Here is a 23,773-nt window from a genome sequence, read left to right on the forward strand (position 1 = left end):
CGTTCTTAAAAAGACCGGTTTTGGCCACTGACACTAATTTATTAGACGGAATTCTCCTATGAGTCACAGGGGGGACCTCACTGTATACATAATGACCTGAAAGTTAACTTATTTCAGGGAGGATAAATATTTGGTTCTTCTAGAACTACCTTCACGTTGAATGTTATTTCCTCCATGACGTACACGCGTTCAGGAAATGCTTTAGCCACCTCCTCCACACTGTTGAAATATTGCACTGGCTCCTTTATATCTCGGTCTTGTTCCAGCAGCTTGAATTGCCCTAAAATACACGATAAACGGAAGAGATGTGAGATGTTTACGCTGGACAGCTGTCACCGTGGCCACAGTATCCCCCTCCCTTACTCCCACTCTTCTTTGTCAAAGGCTTCTGATCATTATCGTTGGGGGAAACAGTTACCATGGCAGAAGGTTTTCTTGAACTGGAATATATGTTGAAAAATCAGCTTAAAAATGAATACAGACACATATGGTTTTTTCTTTTGCATTTTTTGCTCACATTCAGAGTTTATTACCAGATGACCAAAATCAAACTGAATGGATGCTTATTGGTAATTTGATCTCAAAGAGAAAACTTACTCTGTTACAAATGATTGCTTATTTTGTTTTTAACAGTAACCACACCTTGTCATTTAGTTATAATTAACACCCACACAGGCCATATTCTAAAAGGAAGGCCGATGGACCCAGGGGAACTAATTTTTTTTTTTAAATTGGTATTTAAAAGGTTTCCAAGTGGGACAAACATAGTGGACCTTTGGCTCTCACAGAACTGATATCCTTGGTTTCAGCACTATGTGGGCGCCTGAGCCGCTATAATTCATGGTGTTCCTGCAGCACAAGTGTGAAGCCTGAGCAGAGCCAGGCTGGGTCAGGGGGTGAGTCTCCTTCCAACGACTAAGCCTGGAGAGGAGCCAGCTGGCATCTGGAGCAACATGTGGCTTCCTTCTTCCTTTTTTACTGTTCTGTATGAAGTTCATGAGAGTAGAATATACCATCGTGGTATCCATAATTTGGGGGATTTGTGAAGAACTTTGAACGTATTCCTAAAAATGTCAAGGCTCTATTACTGTATATATACTTTCAATATTTACGATACTTCTGTTTCATTCTAGGAGTTGTTTTCAGTTTAGAATAAAAGACCATATGTAATCAAGCCAACGACACAAGTGTTCTTAGCAGTCATTTTCTGAATGCTGTTTACAATATAACACTTGAGAAACTTGAAAAGGAATTTAAAAGCTATAATGAGGCGGATCTCTCAGCTTGTGTCTACAGGACACCAGGCAGAAACTGGGAAACTTTCATTCAGACTCTCAAGACTTTTGTCTTTTTTTTAGCATCTATGGTGGAGGCATTACTCTAGATGCTGGAGAGAAGTCAATAAGGAGACCAGGTGAAAATCTCTGTCCTCCTAAATCTTACATTGTAGCAGGAGACAATGATAAACCCAATAAATAACGAGGGTATGTAGGATGTCTGGGTGGCTCAGTCGGTTGGGCGCCCAACTTCAGAACAGGTCATGATCTCGCAGTTGGTGGGTTCGAGCCCCACATCGGGCTCTATGCTGACAGCTAGCTCAGGGCCTGGAGCCTGTCTTCAGATTCTGTGTCTCCCTCTCTCTCTGACCCTCCCCTGCTTGCGCTGTCTCTCTCTGACTCTCAAAAAATAAAAAACACACACACAAAAAATTTTTAAAAATTGACGAGGGTATGTAATAGGTCAGGATAGGGCCGGGTGAGGGGGACAGAGAGTGCAAGGTGACCAGCGCAGGTATGGCTGAGAAGGTGTGTTCTCAGAATTTTAACCATAGCCTACACGAAGGCCTAAAGATGGATAGGTGGCTGCCCGCTTGGCATGCTGCCAGCGTGGCTGGACTGGAGTGAGTAAAAGGTGAGAGGGATGAGAGAGTCAGAGAAAGAAGAGGTGGCCAGACTGTGTACAGCTTTGAAGACTTGCAGCTCTTTATGTGAGTGGGATGGAGAGCCGCCAGGGGGTGTGCATGAAGAGGTGATCTATCCGATGCTCTGGAAGGGCCACTCTGGTTGCTGTTTTGCGAACACACTGTAGAAGTGCAAAGGGTAGAGGCTGAGACAGCAGTTAGAAGGCTCCTGTAATAATCCAGGTGTGAGATGCCAGGGGGTTGGGAACGGTGGGAAAGCATTATGAATGTGGCCTGAGCAGCTGAAGGAAGCTGGTTTGGAGGGGGAGGGGCAGGATCAGGAGTTCAGTCTGGGATGTCTATTAGACATATAAACAGAGATATCCCAGAAGTTCATTGATGATCGTGTAAGTGTGGCACTCAGAGAGAGGTCGGGCTGGAGATGACCAGGGGTCATTAGCACACTGAGCTTTAGAGCCATAGCACTTTAATGATAATGAGCACAGGCTTAAGCATAGACAGAGAAGAGGTCTAAAGTTTGAGACCCAGAAGACTAAGAAGGGCTGGCCGGGGGAGTAAGAGGCAGGTCCAGAAGGAGTACATTCTAAAAGCCATGATTCGAGCACTTCAAGAGTGAGAGCGATGTCACATGCTGCTCATAGGACTCTGAAATGACGGCTGGCAATGGTCAGCTTTAGCAACTTGTATTTAACGGGGTACTTTGACAGGAGTAGTGGAATGGTTGAGCTAAAGCCTGACAGGTGGATTTAAGAGAAGGGAGGAGTGGGAATAACAGGAATGGATGGCAGGTGCTGTTTGGGGAGTTTTGCTATGAAGGAGAGAAGACGTGGAGTGGCAGTTAAAAGGGGGCACGTGGAATGGGATCGAGGGAATGTTTTTATTTTCCTTAGTATGATGGATGCTGATGGGAATGACCAATGGAGGGACAAGCCGATGAGGAAGAAATTGCCGGACCATGTCCCTGGGTACAGGAGTGGAGGGGCTAGGCCACAGCAGGAGCCCACCTGTGAGAGCTCAGTGGGTAGAAGTTCCTTTTTATTGCTTCCATATTTCCAGCAAAAGTCAGAAGGAAGGCATCAGGTGAGAATAAGATTGAGAGAGGAGGCATGGGAGGGCTAAGGAAAGAGGGGAGGACCATAGAAAAGTCCACTGAGAGTGAATGATACACCACGACTGTTGGACAGCCTAAGTTCCCACTCGAGGTTCAGAGTCATGAATTAGAAGTGAAATCAAACAGTACAGTTGTATGTTTTTCTCCAGACAGTGTGCAACGCACAGGGGCCAGCCCCAAAGTGGGCAGAGACTTGGACTCAGCCAGGGCTGTAAAACTGCCAAGTGAGTATGAGACACGAAAGAGGCACCGAGGAGCCAAGATGTACGCAAGGGAGCGAACGTAATATCTGTCTGTGGAACTTGAGCTAGATCCAACATCTTGGGAGGGAGGAACGAGGGTAAAAAGTAGTGGAATCAATGGACAGTGGGTTCTGATGGAGTCGATTTCTAAATCCTGGAGGGAGTGAGCTCAAGAGCCAGGCAGAGGAGCAGTCAGAGTGGAAGGCATGGGAAGATAATGGAAGCAGGCAGTTGTTGGTGACGACCCAGTCTAGGGGGCGACCATGGGAGGCACAGGTTGAGGTGGTGAGAAGCTAGAGAAACCAAGAGGCCAGGGGTATTAGCAGGATGGTATACGTATGCATTGAAATCCCAAGAATGAAGAGAGAGGTGATGCTGGAGAGAATGGCAGTGAGCCAGGAGCGAAAATTACGGAGAAATGAGGGAGGGATCCTAGGCATGGTATAGCACTGTAACACGGATGGGGTAGTGGGTGAGACAGTCTGAGGACGAGAGATTAAAGCTGAGAGTTTCTAGGGAGGAGGAATTAGAATGGTCAAGAGATCACCGAAGAACACAGAAAACACTCCTCTCAACTCTGGGGCAAAAAACAGAGCTGCCACATGAGAGGGCTTCAGGGAAGTGGTGTTTTCAGGGTACAGCCAGATTAGGGTTTAACAAGATACAAGTAATTTCAGAGAAAACTGTAAGGACATAGGGATTTTGCTGGTGAGGGACCTATGACGGAGACTTTTCAGGAGTTAAGGGGTGGGTGATGATGACAATGTAGAGAAAGCACTTAATTACGATGTAAGAGCTCATACACCTTTTAGAAATATTTAGGGGTAGGGGCGCCTGGGTGATGCAGTCGGTTAAGTGTCTGACTTCAGCTCAGGTCATGATCTTGCGGTTTGTGAGTTCCAGCCCTGCACCGGGCTCTGTGCTGATGGCTCGCAGCCTGAGGCCTGCTTCGGATTCTGTGCCTCCTTCTCTCGCTCTGCCCCTCCCCCACTCATGCTCTGTCTCTCTCTCTCTCAAGAATAAATAAACATTAAAATCTTTTTTTAAAAAAGAAATATGTAGGGATAGGAATAAAATATTCAAAAATACAGTTGAAAAATACTAGATTATACACTAAAGTATGTTAGGTTATATATTATATATATATATGTTAGATTACATTCACAAAAAAACCAACAGAATTTTAAAAATTACAGCAATATCAATACCACTTGTTTAAACAAATTGTGCCACCACAATAAAGCAACCTTTTCCTTTGTCTCTATTCTAATTAGTATTTGTAACAATTTTTTTTAAGAGAGAGAGAATCTTCAGCAGGCTCCACACTCAGCATAGAGCCTGATGTGGGGCTTGATTTCGTGATTATGAGATCATGACCTGAGCCTAAATCAAGAGTCAGACGCTTAACCGACTGAGCCACCCAGGCGCCCCTCCTTGTACAAATTCTTATTTTGAAGTATCTCCAGTTTAATCTCTGTTCTTTCCTATATATTCTTAAAATCCCTGACACAACTACATTAATGATGTTTGCACAGCATTTCAAAATGGATTTAACTATTTTCTTTTTTTTTTTGGATTTAACTATTTTCATGTTCTTAGTCTGAGTTAGACTAGGACTGACTTAAGTACAAATTCTGCCACTTACGAGTTTTAGAGTACTGACAAATTACTAATCCGTCTGAGCCTTGTTTTCTCACCCATAAAGTGGGGGCACTTCGGACGGCTGCAGTGAAGGTTAACAGAGATGATTTTAAGTACTTAGCATAAATAACCAATTAGCAGCCCTTGGGTCCCTTTCTTGTTCTCAAGATGCACAGAGATGTTTTCTCCTTTTGCCTTACTTTTGTGGAATACATTTTCCAGAGCAGGATTATTAAATCAAAGGGTATCACACAATTCTTTGTGTTTAAAATACCTGGCTATCTGGCTTTCCAAAATACCTAAACCAATTTATATTTAAGAATACACTTAAAGTGAGTATTCTTTAAGTGAGATAATTTAGTATGCATTAAAAAGCATCTTTTGTCTGTAATCTGCATTTGGAGATAAGTGAAGTATTTGTATTTTTCTTGTGAAAAAGGCTGTATAAATATATAATAAACATATTCGTTGTAGTCCAAATTTCTTTTAACTTCTAAAGACACGTATTTAAGGGTCTCTTGGATATTTATACTTGGAAGTCTAATAGAACCAAATTCAACATGTCTAAACTCAGGAAAGCACAACCCCCTGCATGCATTAGGTGCTTAATAAATGTTCACTGAACAAAAGACAGAAGATTAGTCCCAGGACCAGCAAACAATGAAGTAACACATTAGTAACTGCAGGTTTTCAAAGTCCTACATAAAAGGTGAACTCTGCATGACTATAAACAAGACTTGCCTACTTCTGAACATTAGCTGAATGTTTTCACTCATCAGAGAAAGAATGACATGTTATCAGTCTACTTAAAAAATATCTGAGTAGGGGCGCCAGGGTGGCTTAGTCAGTTAAGCGTCCGACTTAGGTCATGATCTCGCGGTTCGTGGGTTCGAGCCCCGTGTCGGGCTCTGTGCTGACTGCCAGCTCAGAGCCTGGAGCCTGTTTCGGAGTCTGTGTCTCCCTCTCTCTCTGACCCTCCCCTATTCACGCTGTCTCTCTCTCTCTCTCTCTCACCCCCCTAGAAATAAATAAAAATAAAAAAAAATATCTGAGTAGTGTACAGAACCTCAAGTAATACTTTTCAGGGACCAATCCAACCAAAGTAGAGATTAGTAAGCACTTTAAATTATCTTCTGGGATGGGACAGACAATCTTTCAGCATTGGAATGTGATATACTGGGGCACAAAAGTAGTTTTCAGGGAGAATCCAAATTTATAGGTCCATTTAGAATGTCCATAACCATCTAACATAGACCCCAATTTCTGCCAACATTTCCAAGTTCTGTAATAATGCATTAGAAGAATAAGGCATTGTAGATTTGTAACCTAAACAAAATCCAAACTATCTACCATTAAACCAGGTATAGTTTATGAAAACCTACTAATGATCTCATCTTTCTATGGGTATGAAATAATTTATTTTAAATTTGTGATCAATATTTTAGAAAAATTTTCCTAGGATGGGGGAGGGGAGGCTGTGTGTATACCAAACAGTCCAACAAACAGTGATCTGCTGATGTTCAATCTCTGAGCTCAGAGATTATCTGAAAGCACACAGGCTTCCACTGAATTCCATTCTGTCCCTTCAGAAATGCTTTCATAGGACAAGGACTGTCACTGCTCCTCCCACTTCTGCATCAGACGACACATTTAGAATAGTGCTGCCTGACAGAAACAGAGCATGAGACGCATAGGCAATTATGCATTTCCTAGTAGCCACGTAAAAAAAGTAAAACGAGGTGAAATTAATTTTAATTACATACCAATGCATCTAAATATAAGAATCATTAATGAGATGTTTAACATTCTTTTGCACTGTCTTTACCATTATTATTTATTATTATTATTTGCATTAAGTCTTTAAAATCCTGTGTATGTTTTATGCTGCGGCACACCCCAGGTCACAGCAGCCACACTGCAAGCACTCAGCAGTCCCATGTGGCTCGTAGTGTCTGTATTCGAAGGTGCGGGTCCAGAACATCTCTGCCTTCCTTTAAAACTGTGATTGCAGGGGCGCCTGGGTGGGGCAGTCAGGTAAGCATCTGACTCTTGATTTCAGCTCAGGTCAGGATTTCAGGGTTGTGAGATCAAGCCTGTGATGGGCTCCGTGCTGAGAGATTCTCTCTCTTCCCCTTTCCCTCTGCCTCTCCACCCCCCTCTCTTAAAACAAAACTGTCATTGCAGATACTGTTCAAGTCCTCTATCAGGTGACAGAGTACTCAAAGGGAAAAAAATGTAATTCCTGACAAGAGAGGATGTTTCCACTCATGAAATGAGAGCATTAGAACTTAAAAAAAAGAGTTTATTTATTTATATTTTAAGAGAGGGAGTGTGTGCACGTGTGGTAAGGGCAGAGAGAAGGGGAGACAGAGAATCCCAAGCAGGCTCTGCACTGTCAGCACAGAGCCCTAATGTGAGGCTTGAACCCACAAACTGTGAGATCACGACCTGAGCTGAAATCAAGAGTCAGATGCACAACTGACTGAACCACCCAGATGCCCTGAGCCTTAGAACTCTTACACTTGGTTTTCCTTGCCCTGTTTGTCATGATTGCTGATATTCTGGTTCATATAACAGCGCCTGGGATTCCTGACATAACTACCTCTATCCCTTTAACACCATTTTCTTCTCTCCCAATTTAAGGGCTTGTCATTCAAGCAATTCTTTAGTTATTCTTCCATTGTGCTTGTGATCTTATACTATTTAGCAGCCACAGACATATTGTGGCTTATGGACCAAATGAATAATCATAATTGGTATGGCTATTGTGTCAATATCAAGCTGAGTAAATTCTCAATTTCTAGTCTCACTTCTGTTTGTCACCTCTGTTGAACAGAAAGACCTCAGAATCACACGCACATACATGGGGGCACTTACAAGAAACTGTTCTGAGACCAATTAACATACACAGATAAAAGAAAAAATAAAAATAAAATAGCAGCTAAATATGACCAGATGTTGGGGCACCTGGGTGGCTCACTCAGTTAAGCATCCAGCCTCGGCTCATGTCATGATCTCACATTTCCTGAGTTCAAGCCCCGCGTAGGGCTCTGTGCTGACTGACAGCCCAGATCCTGGAGCCTGTTTCTAATTCCGTGTCTCCCTCTTTCTCTCCACTCCCCCATTCATACTCTGTGTCTCTGTTTCTCAAAAAATTAATAAATGTTAAATTTTTTTTTAAAAAATGACAATGACCAGTCCTCATATCCCAACATTCATAAATAGTTACACTGAGATCTCTTGTATGGTGCCTTGTCAGGTGCGCACCCTGAGCTGACCCATGTTTATCTCAGAGTAGCAGCTCTTCCTTTCAATAGGAATTGAACACGAATAAGTGTGAGCTTCAGAAGTGGACTGTAATAGAATAATCCAAAGGACCAGCAAACATGAGCGGCTACATTATCTCATTCTATTTTATAAGACCAATTTTCTACAGAGTTTTACTTAGCTTCTATTCTTTTACAAAAGAATATGACGCTTGCAGATGAGTCAGTTTTAAGTACTCTGGGAAAGATGCTGAGCTCTTGTGTTACTATATTCCCTGTGACTGCTGTGGCCTGTCACAGTCAAAGCCTGGAGACAGTCTAAAGAGTGAACAAGCCAGGCCCTGTCAAAATGTGAAATCGATTCACGTAGCACATATTCCCACAACCCCCACACGAAGGAACTAATTTTTTAACAGACCATTTCATGAATAACAGAGTCTTTGTGCCACCAAATAAAAAACATTCGAAGACTGCCAAAACATCTGTTCTGAGATGTTACTGTCAAACGTGGGTCTTGGAGAGGAAGGAATACTGCATTGTTTTTCAACAGCTTTGGCGATTTCAAAACGTCTCCATTGTGAGAAGTGTTCTGTCTCAGAACCCTGAAACTTGCAGGAGCAAATTCAACACCAATGACATGCACGTCAATTACAGCTTAAGCAAATTTACGATAATATTCAAAAAGCAAAGATAAGTACTAACTGTACCGCCTTCACGATACGCTTCTAAAACTATAGTGCATAATTAATATGTTGAGAAGAACTGTCATCCAGAAAATATCCATTTCTGTGGGTGTGTCTTTGAAGAGGATTACTGTGATTGACCTCAAAATGGATGAGATGTGAAGCACAGCTAAGAGGCCTGAGGTCTGCCCGGAGGCATCTAAGTTTCAGGCACCTGTAGAATGCTATAGAAGCTATACTACAACACATTCTCCTTTACCTGTAGGGAAAAGGTCAGTTAGTTGTCAGAAACGACAATGGAAGCAAACTAAGAAGAGAAAGCAATAATGCTGAGATGTATAGAAATTAACAGGCAAAGTCAGAGGTGGTCAAAGTCAAGTCTGTCATGTTTGTTACTGACTGGGAAGTTAAGGTAGATGATCAGTGGGAAAGAAGTTCCATGCCATTGGTGAAGATGGGGCTCCCTATGCTTCGTGCTTCTCTGGTCTCCATCACTGCTGATAATGAGCACACCCTGTGGTAAATCTTCTTTTAGAGCTAAGGTTTTACTGTTCGCCACCTCTTCGGCACAGTGGACAACTTTATGTGTGTAAATAAAAAGAAATGGAAAGAGAGCGGAGGCTTCTCTGGTACCCATCTGTGGTACCGTAAGGCAAGAGAACAACAGTCTACTGGCATTTCCCTCATTCTGGGAGCAGAAAAAAGTTGCATAAACTGGTGCAAAGTGATAAAATGGAAAAGTAAGCAAAAGCGACAAAAATGGCATCAGGACACCAAAGTAACCTTAGGATAGATAAAATGAGCAGAAATGGCAATGAAAAAGGAAGCCTGGAATGTTGAAATGCCATGACCATGTCTATGTGATTCAGTGTGGTACCACCAGCACCAAACCACACATGGTATATAGTAGGTGCTTATTAAACAGTGGATGAATGAGTGAATGAATACATTCTTCTCACTTTTCTTCTCTTTCCTCTTTCAGAGACAGACCAGCAACATTAACTGCTTTCAACAGGTCAGTTGTGCTAATGAAACACAATCTAAATGGTTCAAATATCTGAACTTTAAGACCAATGGGATATTTCCAAATATGAAGGAATGAACAATTCTCAAGTGATAGAAATAATCAACCAGTTGCCATTTTTCAGGAACCAAATAAACCTGGCAAGAATCTGCACTTTTGCTCAAGATTTAACTGTACAAACTCTCTTGTATTTTTATGTGTACATATGCAGGCAGGCTAGAGTTTCCATAGGATTAAAATGTAAAAAGTTGGACTGCCAGGTAAAAACTATGCAATTTATTATTTTAAACTGTACCAACCAATATAATGCCCTTTAAAAACTCTATGTAAATGTTTACTTCCACTCACAATGTATGAAAACTCATTTACTTAAACTCTTTATCAAAACTGTTGGTGTTTGAGAATAATTTAGCTTCCCTTTTATTGAGTAAGGTGAAGACTTTTATAGATTACTTAATACACGTAATTGCCAAAAAATTCACGTAGTACCATATGGTAGAGGTACAGGGTGAAAAGCAAGTCTCCTTCCCAATCTTATCCTCAGATCTCTTTGCAGAAGCCGGGCTATCATTCTCTTGCACATCCATCCAGAGACAGTATCTGACAAAATCTATCTGTACACACAATGCCACTCTTTTCAAAACATATGGTAGCATTCTGTACAGTTACTTCATCATTCCATAAAAATCTGTCTCATTTTAAGAGTTGCTCAATATTCTACCATGAGCAAATGCCATAACTAATTGAACCAGTCCCCTACTGATGGATATTCAGATTTATTTCAATCTTTTGCAGCCAGTGATGCTGAAGTTAATATCCTTGTACCAAAGGCATAATGCATGCTTAATGCAAGTACACTGGTGAGAAAATGCCTAAATGTCAAATTGCTGTGCCAAAAGGTAAGTGCATTTTTATTTTTGATAGATACTGCAGAACTAACCTTCACAGAGATTGTGCTTAGTTATACTTCTACCAATAATGTGGTTCCTTATACAGTTCCTAAGCCTTTTATTGCCAAATTTTTCATCACTGCCAATTTGGTAGATGAAAAACAGTACCTTACTGGCATTTTAATTCCATTTTTTCTTATTAAAGGTGGATCTCATTTTTATGATAATTGATTTATATTTTATTTTCTGTGAATTTTCTGCTCTCTCTCATATTACCAGTTTTTGAAATTTCCATTAATCTTGAGCGTAATTAAAAAAACAAAAATACAAACTTGACATATGACAATACAGCATTTCCTATTCTAAAATCCAATTCCTACATGGCTCCTAGTTAGTTCCTAAAATTATGATGTTTTGGGGAGGTGGGAGTAGAAACAGAATTAAGGGGAAAAGGAAGGTAAAAAACAAATATCAACCCAAAGGCTCAAAACATAAAACCACAGAGAATAGGGATTAGAGCCAAAGAACAACAACAAAAATCATTAGCCAAAAATAATGAGTTTCACCATAAATTATCTGTAGGTATATCTCTACCTAAGATTATACAACACAAAGCAGTCAGACCATTAGTTTCAATTTTGAAACTCCATCCTTGAACTTAACTAGACCTGGATTCAAAACTGAAATCATCCTATTTCACACGAGACAAATGGTTTCCTTATTGTTTTGAAAACAGGAAAAATCGCATTTTTCATTGTACCTAACTGGCCAGTTGCTCCTTCAGAATAATCAGAACTTTTCTGGGGCACCATTATTGTAAACATGATGGAACTTATAAAGGTCTTAGATTTGAACCTGCCTGCTGACCAGTTAATGTGGAAATCTCAGAGTCGTTTTTATTTCTTCTCCTATTATCATTTCCCTCTAAGTCTTGCTCTTTTGTCCCTTGCAATCACTGTGCCCTCAGCACTCACTGCTGCTCTTCTGGCTTCAATCCTCATCACTTTGTACTGGTATTAAAGCTTCAGGTATGGGGCGCCTGGGTGGCTCAGTCAGTTAAGTGTCCAACTTCGGCTCAGGTCATGATCTCGCGATTCGTCGGTTCAAGCCCCACATTGGGTTCTGTGCTGGCAGCTCAGAGCCTGGAGCCTGTTTCAGATTCTGTGTCTCCCTCTCTCTCTGCCCTTCCCCTGTTCATGCTCTGTCTCTCTCTGTCTCAAAAATAAATAAAAACTCTAAAAAATAATTAAAAAAAAAAAGCTTCAGGTGTTAAGGTCATTTTCATTTCTGCCCTTGTGGTATCCCTTTGCTCATCTTAAAACAACCTGAATGGATTTCATCTCACTCAAAACCTAAGTGTTCAATGCACACTTGTAGAATATATAAATGTGTAATAGCTCTTCAATTTCTAGCCTCAATCAGGCTCCTCTGCCTCAGTTTTCAAGTCCCTCCATAATCTTGCTCCACTCTGCCTCTGCAAGCATTTCTCCCACCACCTGTGAGATCAGTATCATTCTCTTCCTCTCTGCTTTTGTTCATGCTTTTTTTCTCAGTCTGTGCAAAACTATGGATCCTTTTAGTGCCATTCTACGTTCTGTGCATGACCAACTTACTCCCTTATTCTACTTCTTCTCTCCCTCTCAGCTCTCCTGGGGGGAGCTCTCTGTCATCCTGGCTCCAAGGACCCCCTAAAGGCTGACAACACACCAACCTTCCCTCCAGCCAGACCTAGTCTGAATTCCACATCATGCTACATCATGCCTGGTGCGGATCTTCAACGGCTCTACTGCAAAGATCTCAAAATTGACATATGCAAAACTGAACTCATTTTTTTTTTTACTTCTTAAAATTTTTAGAAATGTTTATTCTTGACAGAGAGAGAGAGAGAGACAGAGAGAGAGACAGAGAGACAGAGTCAGTCAGAGTGCAAGTGGGGGAAGGACAGAGAGACAGAGGGAGACACAGAATCCAAAGCAGGCTCTAGGCTCTGAGCTGTCAGCACAGAGCCCAACACGGGGATCGAACTCACGAGCCACAAGATCATGACCTGAGCCGAAGTCAGATGCTTAACTGACTGAGCCACCCAGGTGCCCCTCATCTTTTTACTTCTTGAACCAAGCAGGCACCCAAGTGAGAATCCCGGGTGGTCATCCTGGACTCCTCCCTGTCCTAGTCTCTCACATCTAACTGCTGTCGATTCAATGCCATTCCCCTTCGGGTATCAATCAGTTCCTTTGTATTTCACTAGTACCGTAAGTTCCCAACTGCATCATCTCTCACTTTTGCCAATTTTCTAGTTGATTGCTTTGCTCCCTGACTTCCATTCTAGGAAACCATTCCTTACACTACTGCTTAAAATTAAAATCAAATCATATTTTAAGTGAGGATCATTTGCAGAGGATATATTTACTAGGACAACTACTAAGGGTGTGGCGGGGCTGCAGGGGAAGCTCAGTGATAACCCGGGAATAGTGTCAGAGAAGTACCACCACAGACATGTAGGGACAAGGGAAGCGACTAGTTACTGGAAGGAGAAAGTGATGTAAGAAAGGTCACCTTGAGAAGGGGAGACGCAGCTGTTTCCTGGTGATTCTTCAAGGGAAGAAGCCAGAGAATTAAAGACCTTGACCTCACTCTCTTCCTGCCCATCTCCTGCTGGGGCTATCTGTCTACTGGCTGAACTTATCTGGAAATTAAAAAGCAGGCAAGTCTGGTGATTTAACCCTACAGGTCACCCTCTGGGTTGGAGGCAGCAGAGAATGGAAGGGGATGTGTGCCCCTCCATCCTTGGACTTTGGTGCTTCTCTATCTACTCTAAGTTTCACTTCTTAATGAATACACAGGCCCTCCAAGACCTGGCCCTCGCTTCCCTCTCAACATGCTAAAACCCAACTAGATGTACCCATAGAACTATGCCTCTTCTCATATTGAACTCCTAATATGAAATGCCTCTCCTCTATTCCCTAGTTTTGGCTTCTTATTTATCCAAATCAATTCACTCACCACCTACTCTCTAAAAACATCTTATCTCAGGTATAAAATTGACTACACTCTTTAGTTATCTCATTATCTGCCCATATATTTTTATCCAAGCAAGTACAATATTTTATTGTGCTTATTTACTTACATGGCTATCTACACTAACAGTAAACTCTCTAAAGAAAGGGACGTGTCAATCACCATTTTATTCCCAGTGCCCAATACTGTGCAAGACACATAGTAGGTACTTAATAAATGATGGATGAATGAATGAGGGAATGAACTTAAGCATCAGTTCAAACCCAGTCATCCAGGAAGTTTGCCCTGACCTCAGCCCATGCTGATCTTCATTTGTATTTATTACCAGAGCTTAATGTTTAATGATTCCCCCCGCATTTCACCTTTTTTGTATTGTTTTCTTAGTTGACCAGAAGTGTCTTGAGAGCAGAAATCATGTCTTCTGCTTCTCTGACAGCACAGTTTGAGTCCATCCTACAAACTTAACAAATGCTTGCTTTGAAGAGTAGGTGTTTAGAAGTAGGAGAAATGTATATATATAATTTTATATATATATATATATATATATATATACATATTTTTTTTTTGAGTCTTAAAATCAAGTACTTACATGACCAGGAAAGTCTTGTAAATTGGTAAAATTGATAAAAAAGGTGGAGATGGAAATCTGATAGCTCTAGCACCTGCTGATTTCCAGAGGCAGGAAATCTGGATTTTTATGTAAACACATCCAATTTTTAATGGTTTTTAACAGTTGGCTCAAATAAAAATCTCCTCTAACACAGAGACTACTCTATATTTCCAAGAGGAGGGCATGACTGTGGTTTGAACAAGGGTTCATAACATCACTGATCTAGATGATGCTGTATGTAAGTATGTGAATATTGGTCAGGAAATGTTCAAGAAATTTAGGTGGGAAGTCCAGACTCTTGGAATGCTTTGTTTCTCTCTGAAATGATGACCTTTCCTGAGAGGCCTCTGTTTACAGCCTTACGCGTAAGAGTTATGAACAAGCTCGTGTAAGGGCTGTTGACAGCTTTCTGTTAGGACATATCTGAGTTCCTACCTCTGCCCTGACAAATACATTCAATCTGAAAAGGTAATAAAGGATGGTAGGTCCAGCCTGCCTCTGAATGCTACAATATGTTCAATGCCAGCACCGGCAAAGATGAGAAAAGACAAACACACACCAAATGACCAGCTTCTTAAGAAAGTCAACAGGATGTGGAAAAACAAAACAGAACAGAAAGAGGGGTCCGAACCTCTGGACCTGAGCCATCTCAGGATACCTCTTCCCAGCCAGTCTCTCTCTCTCTCTCTCACACACACACACACACACGCACGCACGCACACTCTCACTCAACAACCCATGGGGTGGGGGTGGGGGGGACGGGGAAGATTACTGGAGACTTGACCTCTTCGAAACTGAAGCTGGCCAAGATTAAGCACTATGCCTTTGGTCACAGCAAGTCAATAGCAAATCCAGATGGGAACTCTGTTCTTACTCTAAGCCCACCTTTATTTTGCTGCTTCCCCAGCAATACTTCCCTCTTTAGGATGAGGTCAAGAAGGTAAGAGGCTGGCTAGGCCTTGTGTGTTACTGAAAAAATATCCTGAAGTTAGCAGGAAGAAGGATCATTTACTATTTCTATATGCAATGAATTCTTTATAGAGTTTGGAGGGCTATTCAGATTGTTTTGTTTAACCCCCAAATGACCCTGGCAGTTGGTTAAATAATAAAACAGGTCTTCTAAGTGTAACTTAGGGTGACCAAAGCATGGAAACAGTGCTGCTGATCATTTATCCTGTTCTGTGCAATCAGAAGCCGGCCACTCTTTAATTTCTGGCATTGTACTTGTCACCAGGATGAACAGCTGTATCTATTAAGGATCAAAAGCCTATGCTCAAAAGAAAAAAAAAAAAAATCAAGGTTTGGGCACTTGAGTGGCTCAGGCTCAGGCCCCAATCTCATGATTCATGAGTTCAAGCCCTTCATCGGGATCCACGCTCACAGTGCGGAGGACCCTGCTTGGGCTTCTTTCTCTCTTCCTCTCTCTATGCCCTTCCCTACTAGCTCTCTCTCTCTCAAAATAAATAAACTTAAAAAGAAAAATCAAGGTTCTAGCAAGTAAAAACTAACTTTGAGGTAGGATGCTTTTGTAGAGATATAAAATTATCTACATAAGAAATTAAGAAGAGCAAAATAAAACTTTAATTTTTTATTTTTTTTTAGTGTGCTGCATGCCCACTGGAGGGGCTTGAACTCACAACCCCAAGATCAAGAGCTGCATGTTCTACCAACTGAGCCAGCCAGGCGCCTGGGCTTTAATTTAAACTCATGCAGTTCAAAAAGCAAACAATAAAAAAGAAAGGTGAATAGAAAATGGGAGGCAGGGAAGAGAAATGAGGAGAAGGGGAGAGAGGGAAACAGATTTTAAGAAGAAATGGGACATAGAAATCGACACAAGAAAAACACATTATACACAGATAAGCACAAGGGAAAGGAAGAGCACACCAACGCAGATGGGCAAAATGCGGACATACACAACACAGCCAGACTTTAAAGCTATGCCGTCACTTTACACCTACAGGCGAAAACGAAGCACACTATAGAATCAAAGTGGAGGTCTCAAAGTTTTCAAGACTATAGTGGTTATGATATATGCTTCTTTCCCATGCCTTATGGAAGTACTTAAAAGGGAAAAAGAGAGCCAAACTGCATATCCAAAGTGTGTGTGGGGGGGAAACACTCAAGGATTTTAACATTCCACCATTATTTCTCTATTGAAACATGACCCCATTCTTGGCTTCTTATTTGCTCCCTTTTCCACAGCCTAACAGTAAACTCCCACACACCAGTGGGACCACAGAGGAGAGACAATAACACAAGCAGCTGTTCAAGCTGTGGTTTTCATTAGGAAAAAAAGTGCCTTGATTATAAGGGATTTAGTTTTTAACCTTTCGGTCCAAACTGAAGTGATTAAAACTCCATGTACAGAGACATGAATGGTTTCTTAAAAGTATGATGGAGAGCCTACTCAGCATTATCACAGCAGAGCGGGGAAGGCAGTCCGAATTTGGACACCCACCTTGGCCGGGTGCATGGACTTGGGTATGGGAAAGCTAGCAAGGACACAAAATCAAAACATATTGTCTGGGTCCTAAATTTCATTGTTGCAAAGGTCAGGGATACGTTTTCACTAAATTCTTTAGCTACAAAAGGCAAGGTAATCAAGCTGTAAAACAATACGGAGGAACCTGAAGCGCACATTACGTAAGTGAAAGAAGCTAATCTGAAAAGATTACACGTTGTAGGATTCCAACACTAGGACATCGTGGCAAAGGCAAGGCAATGGAGCCAGTAAAAAGATCAGTGGTTTCCACAGATCAGTGGAGAGGGAAGGATGAAAAGGTAGGGCACAGAGGATTTCTAGGGCAGTGAAAATATCACTCTGCATGATATTATAATGGTGGATACGTGGAAGGTAAAATACTGAGAGCGAACCCTAACGCCAGCTACAGACTTTGGGTGATTATGATGTGCCAGTGCAGGTTCATCAGCTGTAACCACTGTACCACTCTGGCGACACTGGTCATCAGGGCAGGCTATGCTGTGTGGGGGCATGAGGTAGGTGGGAAATTTTTGTACCTTCTTCTCAATTTTGCTGTGGACTTACGCTTGCTCTAAAAAATTCCGTATTTAAAATTTTAAACAAAGCAAGGTAACTCCTGAAAGTCTTGCATGTGCTGTAAGAGCAGAGTTGAGGTATAATGCCCCCAAATCCAGGTATAGTTTTTGCTCAGTATGTGGGTTGCGACTCCTGATTTGATATGTACTCACTGGTGACCCTTCTGCCTCCACATTTTCCTTCGCCCAGCAGTTTGTGTGTGAACTTCTGGAGTTGAAATGCTGGCCTTCTTTTCTACTGTGCAACTTTGATTATGTCATAACCTTTTACACTTCCATCTGTCTCCTGGTTCTACAATACGAAGGCAATAAAACCACTATCAGTAATTGGGATAAAAAATATACATCAAGGGCTTAACATAGTAAGTGGCACATGATAAGGCCTCAAAGAACATCAGCCTCAAAGAACATCGATGTGACAAAGATATCCTTGTCATGAGTGAAAAGGAGTGTAATCAGGTTATTATTCTGAATGTCTTTCTGTTTAGATGAAAAGTATTAGCTCCTGAGAAAACTCCAGAGATGAACCATTAAAAAGTATTCTAGGGCGCCTGGTTGGCTTGGTCAGTTAAGCGTCCAATGTCAGCTCAGATCATGATCTTATGGTTAATGAGATCAAATCCCGCATTGGGTTCTGTACTGACAGTGCAAAGCCTGCTTGGAATCCTCTGTCCCGCTCACTCTCTATCGTTCTCCTGCTCTCTTTCTCTCTCTCTCAAAAATAAATATTAAAATAAAAAAAGAATAAAGTGAGAAACCAGTTTCTTCCAAAAAAAGAACAGTATTCTAAACTGAACATAGTTAAAGAAGTAGTGCAACTGGTCATCAGGTAGATAGGAAGATGAGGGGAGAGAGAAATGGCAGAAGGTGGGGGTTTGGGGTGGCATGGGGCTGCCTGGTAAGCGACTCCTGCTCTGGGAAAGACAGAGAGCTGGGGATGACAAATGCCACCTTTTCTATGACAAGCTTCCTCAACCCTCTGCTCAACGAAGAGCAATTCCAATTAAAATGCTTCATGCTTAATATATAATTACTCTAATATATTTGTGACTACAATCTCGGATGGAGTCCTATGCTTACTAGGAATCAGTCAACACTACAGTAAAGGATGGAAACTCAAGTAAAATGAAAAGGACCCACAAGACAGAGAAGCCCTCATTCTTGCCAAATCTTTTTAATTAAAAAACAAACAAGCAATAGTCATGCTGTCGCTCTGAGATTGGGGGCTCCATTTTTGTTGAAGTGCTCAAGGAACGAGCATGCTTTCCAACAGTAATGCATACCTTTGTCCTACACTTCCAGCGAATGGTTTCCCCTCCACCCCTTGGTCTAGGGACCATTCTCTCTTCTTTTGTTTTCTCTAGTCTTTGCTGACAGAACGCCCCTGTTCCTGCTCAGCAACCTTCCCTACTTCTTTTTCATCCAAATGCCTCCACTTTTATTCCCCACAGATCTAGCTCACTGAGCATTCTCTAGTGCCTTTCAGGTTTTGTCTCTATTCCATGTTAAACAGGCTGTGGTGCAAGTGTAGGACTGCGCTCCGTAAAATATTCCGTCCAACAAGGGCAGTTACGTAAACAGGCTGCTTCTGGCAGGAACGTCCGATGGGATAAACAAGGCTGGAGAGAAAAAGCACTCCGGGAGCAATGACTTTGTCAGGACACAGAGACATATTTCAAACAAAAATATTCTTGTTTCTAATGGAAGGCCAGCCTCTGAATAAACCTAAATCACCAGGGAAAATTAAAAAAAGAAAACAACCACCACCAATAAGCACTGAGTCAGCAAGTCTGATTTCTGAAACTGCACTAAGGAGACTGACTTTCATTTTCTGGTTTTAAAAGTTTATTTCTTTAAAAATAAAAACCCAAAACATTTAAAGTGGCAGGGACATTAGGAAGCAACTGTAAGCATTCATAACACTTCTTTTAAAATTTTTTAAATTTTAACTAGGCTCCATGGCCAATGCAGAGCCCCATATGGGGCTTGTACTAAAGACCTGAGCTGAGATCAAGAGTTGGATGCTCAACTGGCTGAGCCAGCCAGGTGCTCTAAGAATTGATAACATTTAAGAATCTATATAGATGCTGAATGGAAATTATGGCTAACAATCAATTAAATAAGATATATGTAATCATCAGAAAATCGATATTGTATCCATCTTGATGTGTTGATACAGGGGCTTATCCCTGTCTTCACTAATACTTTGTCCACAAGAACAGTGATCAAAAGGGAGTACATGTTTAGCTTTGCAAACAGGAGTATATGCAGACAATTCAGTATATTGAGGTGATGATAGCTCATAAAGAAGAAAACAGGTATCAGTAAAACAAGCAGGTCCTATAATACCTGAAACTGGACCAGCTAAGGTGTGGCAAGGAAAGTAGGATTAGAATGTTTATGGGTTTTTCATTCAGTAATGACACTGTATTTCCACTGAGGGCCTAGCTGAAACTTTCCAAGGCTGGGGTAGAGTGTGTCGGCATTGTTTTCATGAATGTTACTTACTAGTCGTAGAGTGGCAGCTTTTTCCTCTCACCTTCTGAGTTACTTCAACTTATACAAACATATGTGTGGAATGAATGAAGTTAGAGAGGATTAGAGAAATGGAAAAAATCTTTACATTATAGGACAAAGACAGGAAAAGACTATTTAGTCTTTGGTGTTGGTAAAACTGAATCACTATATAGAGAAAAACTAAAAAGGAATCCTTCCCTGACACTATCTCTGGGTAAGGAAGGACAGCAATAATTATATTAAAATTAAGGATTTCTGTTCAATGAAAGATATTATGGGAAAAGTTGACAGACAGGTGATAGAACACACGATGTTTGCAAAGCCTGAAACTGAAAAGAGATGATATCTCAACTATTAAATCTTGTAAATTACCAAAAAAAAAAAAAAAAGGCACCATTGCCAGTACAAGCATGGACCAGCAACATGAACAGGCAATTCACTGGGGGGGGGGGGGGGTAGCTTAAAGACTAGGAAGCATGTGAAAAGAAGCTTATGTAGTCAAGTAAATGCAAATCACGCTTCAAATGCACTTCACAGCTACTAGACTGCAAAACTGTAAGTTCCTGATGGGGGTCTCCTGGAGGACTCTGGAGAGTGATCTGGCATCATTTAGTCAAATTTACCTATTTCTGACACTCAGCGGCAGTTCCATTCCTGTGTCTGTATCCCAAAGAAATGTTCATCCAGGGCCATTAGGGGAATGCATGAGGATGCTTACTGTGCATGATCCTAGCTTCCACTCTTGGGAAACTGCACAAATATACAATAAGAATGGATTTTAAAAACACAGTGTATCTTGAGGAGCCTGGGTGACTCAGTCGGTTAAGCATCCGACTCTCGATTTTGACTCAGGTCATGATCACATGGTTTGTGGGATCGAGCCTGGTGTCAAGCTCTTCACTAAGCATGGAGCTTACTTGGGGTTCTGTCTCTCTGTCTCTCTTTCTCTTTCCTCTTCTCTCTCTCTGCCCCTCTTCCCCACTCGTGCTCTCTTTCTAAAATTAAAAACAACAACAAAAAACCCACAGTGTTTCTCTAAAACACAGTATGATATGAAAAAAAAAGAAATGTGAGATTTAAAACAGTACAATTTATGTAAGTTTAAAATATTTGTACACAACCATTGCACTGTTGGAAGAACACATCCAAAGTTAAAAGGCACAATGAGGACATTTAAATAACTGCATATAGGAAGGTGGGAGAGTAATGCACTACCAGGATGAAACAGAATAAAATAAAATCTTCCCCCATACATTAATTTATAAAGAGGAAACTCTTATCACTGGTATTTTAAACATTTATTTAATATATCAGAAAAGGAAGAAAAATGAGTGAAAGAGGGTAAAAGGTAGGAGGAAGGAAAAGAAAATTTTGAGTTTTCTTACAGGCCAACCATCGGGTTTGACCAAGTTAAAATATTCTCTCTTGAAACAACAGCTGCCTTCCAGAGTTCTCCTCAAAATTCCATACAAGCCCCCACAGGGATATACTCTGACATCATTACAACCTTCCCTTTGAAGAGAATGGGAAATATCTCCCAACCTAACCAAGTGCTTTAGTTCACAAAAAGTCTATTATTTTATCATTTCCATCAGATTGATGTCATATAGAAAACTGTAGCCCATTCTATTCTATTCATTTGGGGGGTAGCAAAAATCTAATGATCTCAAGAACATTTCTTCCTCACATTTAAAAACTGACAAAGAATGGTTTTGAAGTTAACCCTTCTTGTATTATATTGTTCTCTATACCAACAGGAGCTTCTCAACAGGTTTCAGAGGTTGTTAAGAATTTCACACCGTTCTGCATTTACCATGGATTCCTAATTAAAATGAGAGATGACTAGTCCTGTGGAAGTAAGTGAAAATCGATTGCAACAGCTTTCAGGATGCATCTAAATGTATATTCAACTGTTGCGTACAACACTGCGTAAAAATACAAATGTGGGCAAAATTGTGGATTTATAATCTTATTGTGGAAGCAAAATATTAACATATGAAGTAAGAAAATAAAGCAACACATCATTAAATTCTAAAGGAGTCATGTAAACTACCGGTTCTCCAATGGGTATTCATCCCAATCACCTGCAGGGCTTGATAAAACACAGAGGGCAGGGCCCCACCCAGTCTTGAATTCAGTAGGTGTGCAGTGGGGATTAACACTCAAGTTTCTAAGAACTTTCCAGGTGATGCTGCTATGGCTGGTGCCCACCCTGAGAATTCCGAAACAGCTCATAAGAGAACTGGTGCAAACTAGGAGAGGAGACAGATCACAATGGCATTGTTGAGACAGGAGAAACTGGGACACGAGGGACACCCTGAAGGTGGGCTGGGCCGTGGACTATTGAAGAATGTGGAAGTGGCAGTGAGGATGTAAAAATGGGAGGTAATGAGAGTACCTGAGTGCAGGTAGAGCCATGGGAGGAAATGAAAAGCAGCAGGTACAGCCTGATGGGCTTAGTGACAGGCAGGAAGGCAGGTGGGTGAACTCAATCTACAACTCAATCTACTGAAATGTTGTGAACAGAGGACTGACATGAACAAATGCTTGCCCTGGACAGCCCTCCTGCCCACTGGGTACCCACCTTGTCCAGTTGCTACCCTCAGATGTGAAGCTGGGGGACGGGACAGCTAAGAGCCCCACCAGTGAGGGCTTCAGCTTGCCTGAAATGTTCTTGTAGCATTTATCACAACTCTAATTAAATAATTATAATTCTTTTTCATGTTTATTTACCATTTTTGACAGAGTAACAGAGCATTAGCAGGGAAGGGGCAGAGAGAAGAGAGAGATGCAGAATCTGAAGCAGGCTCCAAGCTGTCAGCACAGAGCCCGACACAGGGCTCGAACCTGCGACCCATGAGGTCATGACTTGAGCCGAAGTCGGATGCCCAACCGACTGAGCCACCCAGGAGCCCCTCTAATTAAAGAATTCATAAAAGGAGTTGTATAAAGTATATTTCTCCCAATCATATGTGGGAGCTGGGGTGGTATTTCTGGCATGTAACCCTGAACAGCTTTGCAAAGTAAATACATACTGAATGAATGAGCATGCATGCAGGACCTTGGACCCATGCTGGTCAGAGCAGAATAAACTCTTCCTGGCTCCCTCTATGTTCTCCTTTAGAACTCAGTGCCAAAGCCTATGCTATGCCTTATAGTTCTCACTCCACTTTGGGCAGAGCCAAAGGTGCACAGTGCAGGGAAGGCACACGAGAACCAAGTCTTACCACTCCAAAGAGGGAGCCGAAAAGAGGGAGGGAAGGAGGTACTTGAGTCCCCAGTCATAAAATCCACAAGGTGGCTGGGTGGCTCAGTCAACAACTGTGTCCAACTCTTGATCTCAGCTCAGGTCATGATCTCAAGATTTGTGAGATCGAGTCCTGCATCAGGCTCTGTGCTGACAGTGTGGAACCTGCTTGGGATTCTCTCTGCCCCTCCCCCGCTTGCATGTGCACACTCTTTCTCTCAAAATAAATAATATTAAACTTTAAAAAAAACCCAAGAGAGTTGCCCCCCATTATGCAACCTAGATGGTTAGTGCATTCATTCCTCCATTCTGAAGTCTGCATCAGTCCTGGGGAAGAGGAAGGGAGTGACGGCGGTTCCCATCTCTGAATAGAGCACAGATCTCACTATGGGCCATCTGATGGGAAGCTGTGAGGAATAAATGGAATGAGCCCAGTGGAGTTGAGTGCAATATTCGGCACTCAGTGCTTCACACATGGAAACTACCCAGTCTAAGCTGTGAATGCTGTCCCCTTGTACCTGCAGCCTAGAAGGCTGTTTGGGCCCT

At 41.6% G+C, this 23,773-nt stretch overlaps 1 protein-coding gene across 2 annotated transcripts in view; it reads right to left on the reverse strand.

The window, feature by feature from the left end:
• GAREM1 (GRB2 associated regulator of MAPK1 subtype 1) overlaps positions 1-23,773 on the reverse strand; it is a 193,774-nt gene that overhangs the window by 37,068 nt on the left and 132,933 nt on the right. For both annotated transcript variants that reach the window (XM_039254434.1, XM_039254433.1), the window contains exon 3: positions 150-280. In XM_039254434.1, coding sequence (XP_039110365.1) covers positions 150-280 — 131 coding nt within the window. The remainder of the gene's footprint in view (positions 1-149; positions 281-23,773) is intronic.

This window comes from Hyaena hyaena, unplaced genomic scaffold, assembly GCF_003009895.1.
Source record: "Hyaena hyaena isolate Hyena2069 unplaced genomic scaffold, ASM300989v1 scaffold_490, whole genome shotgun sequence".
In the NCBI taxonomy this organism is placed as follows: domain Eukaryota; kingdom Metazoa; phylum Chordata; class Mammalia; order Carnivora; family Hyaenidae; genus Hyaena; species Hyaena hyaena.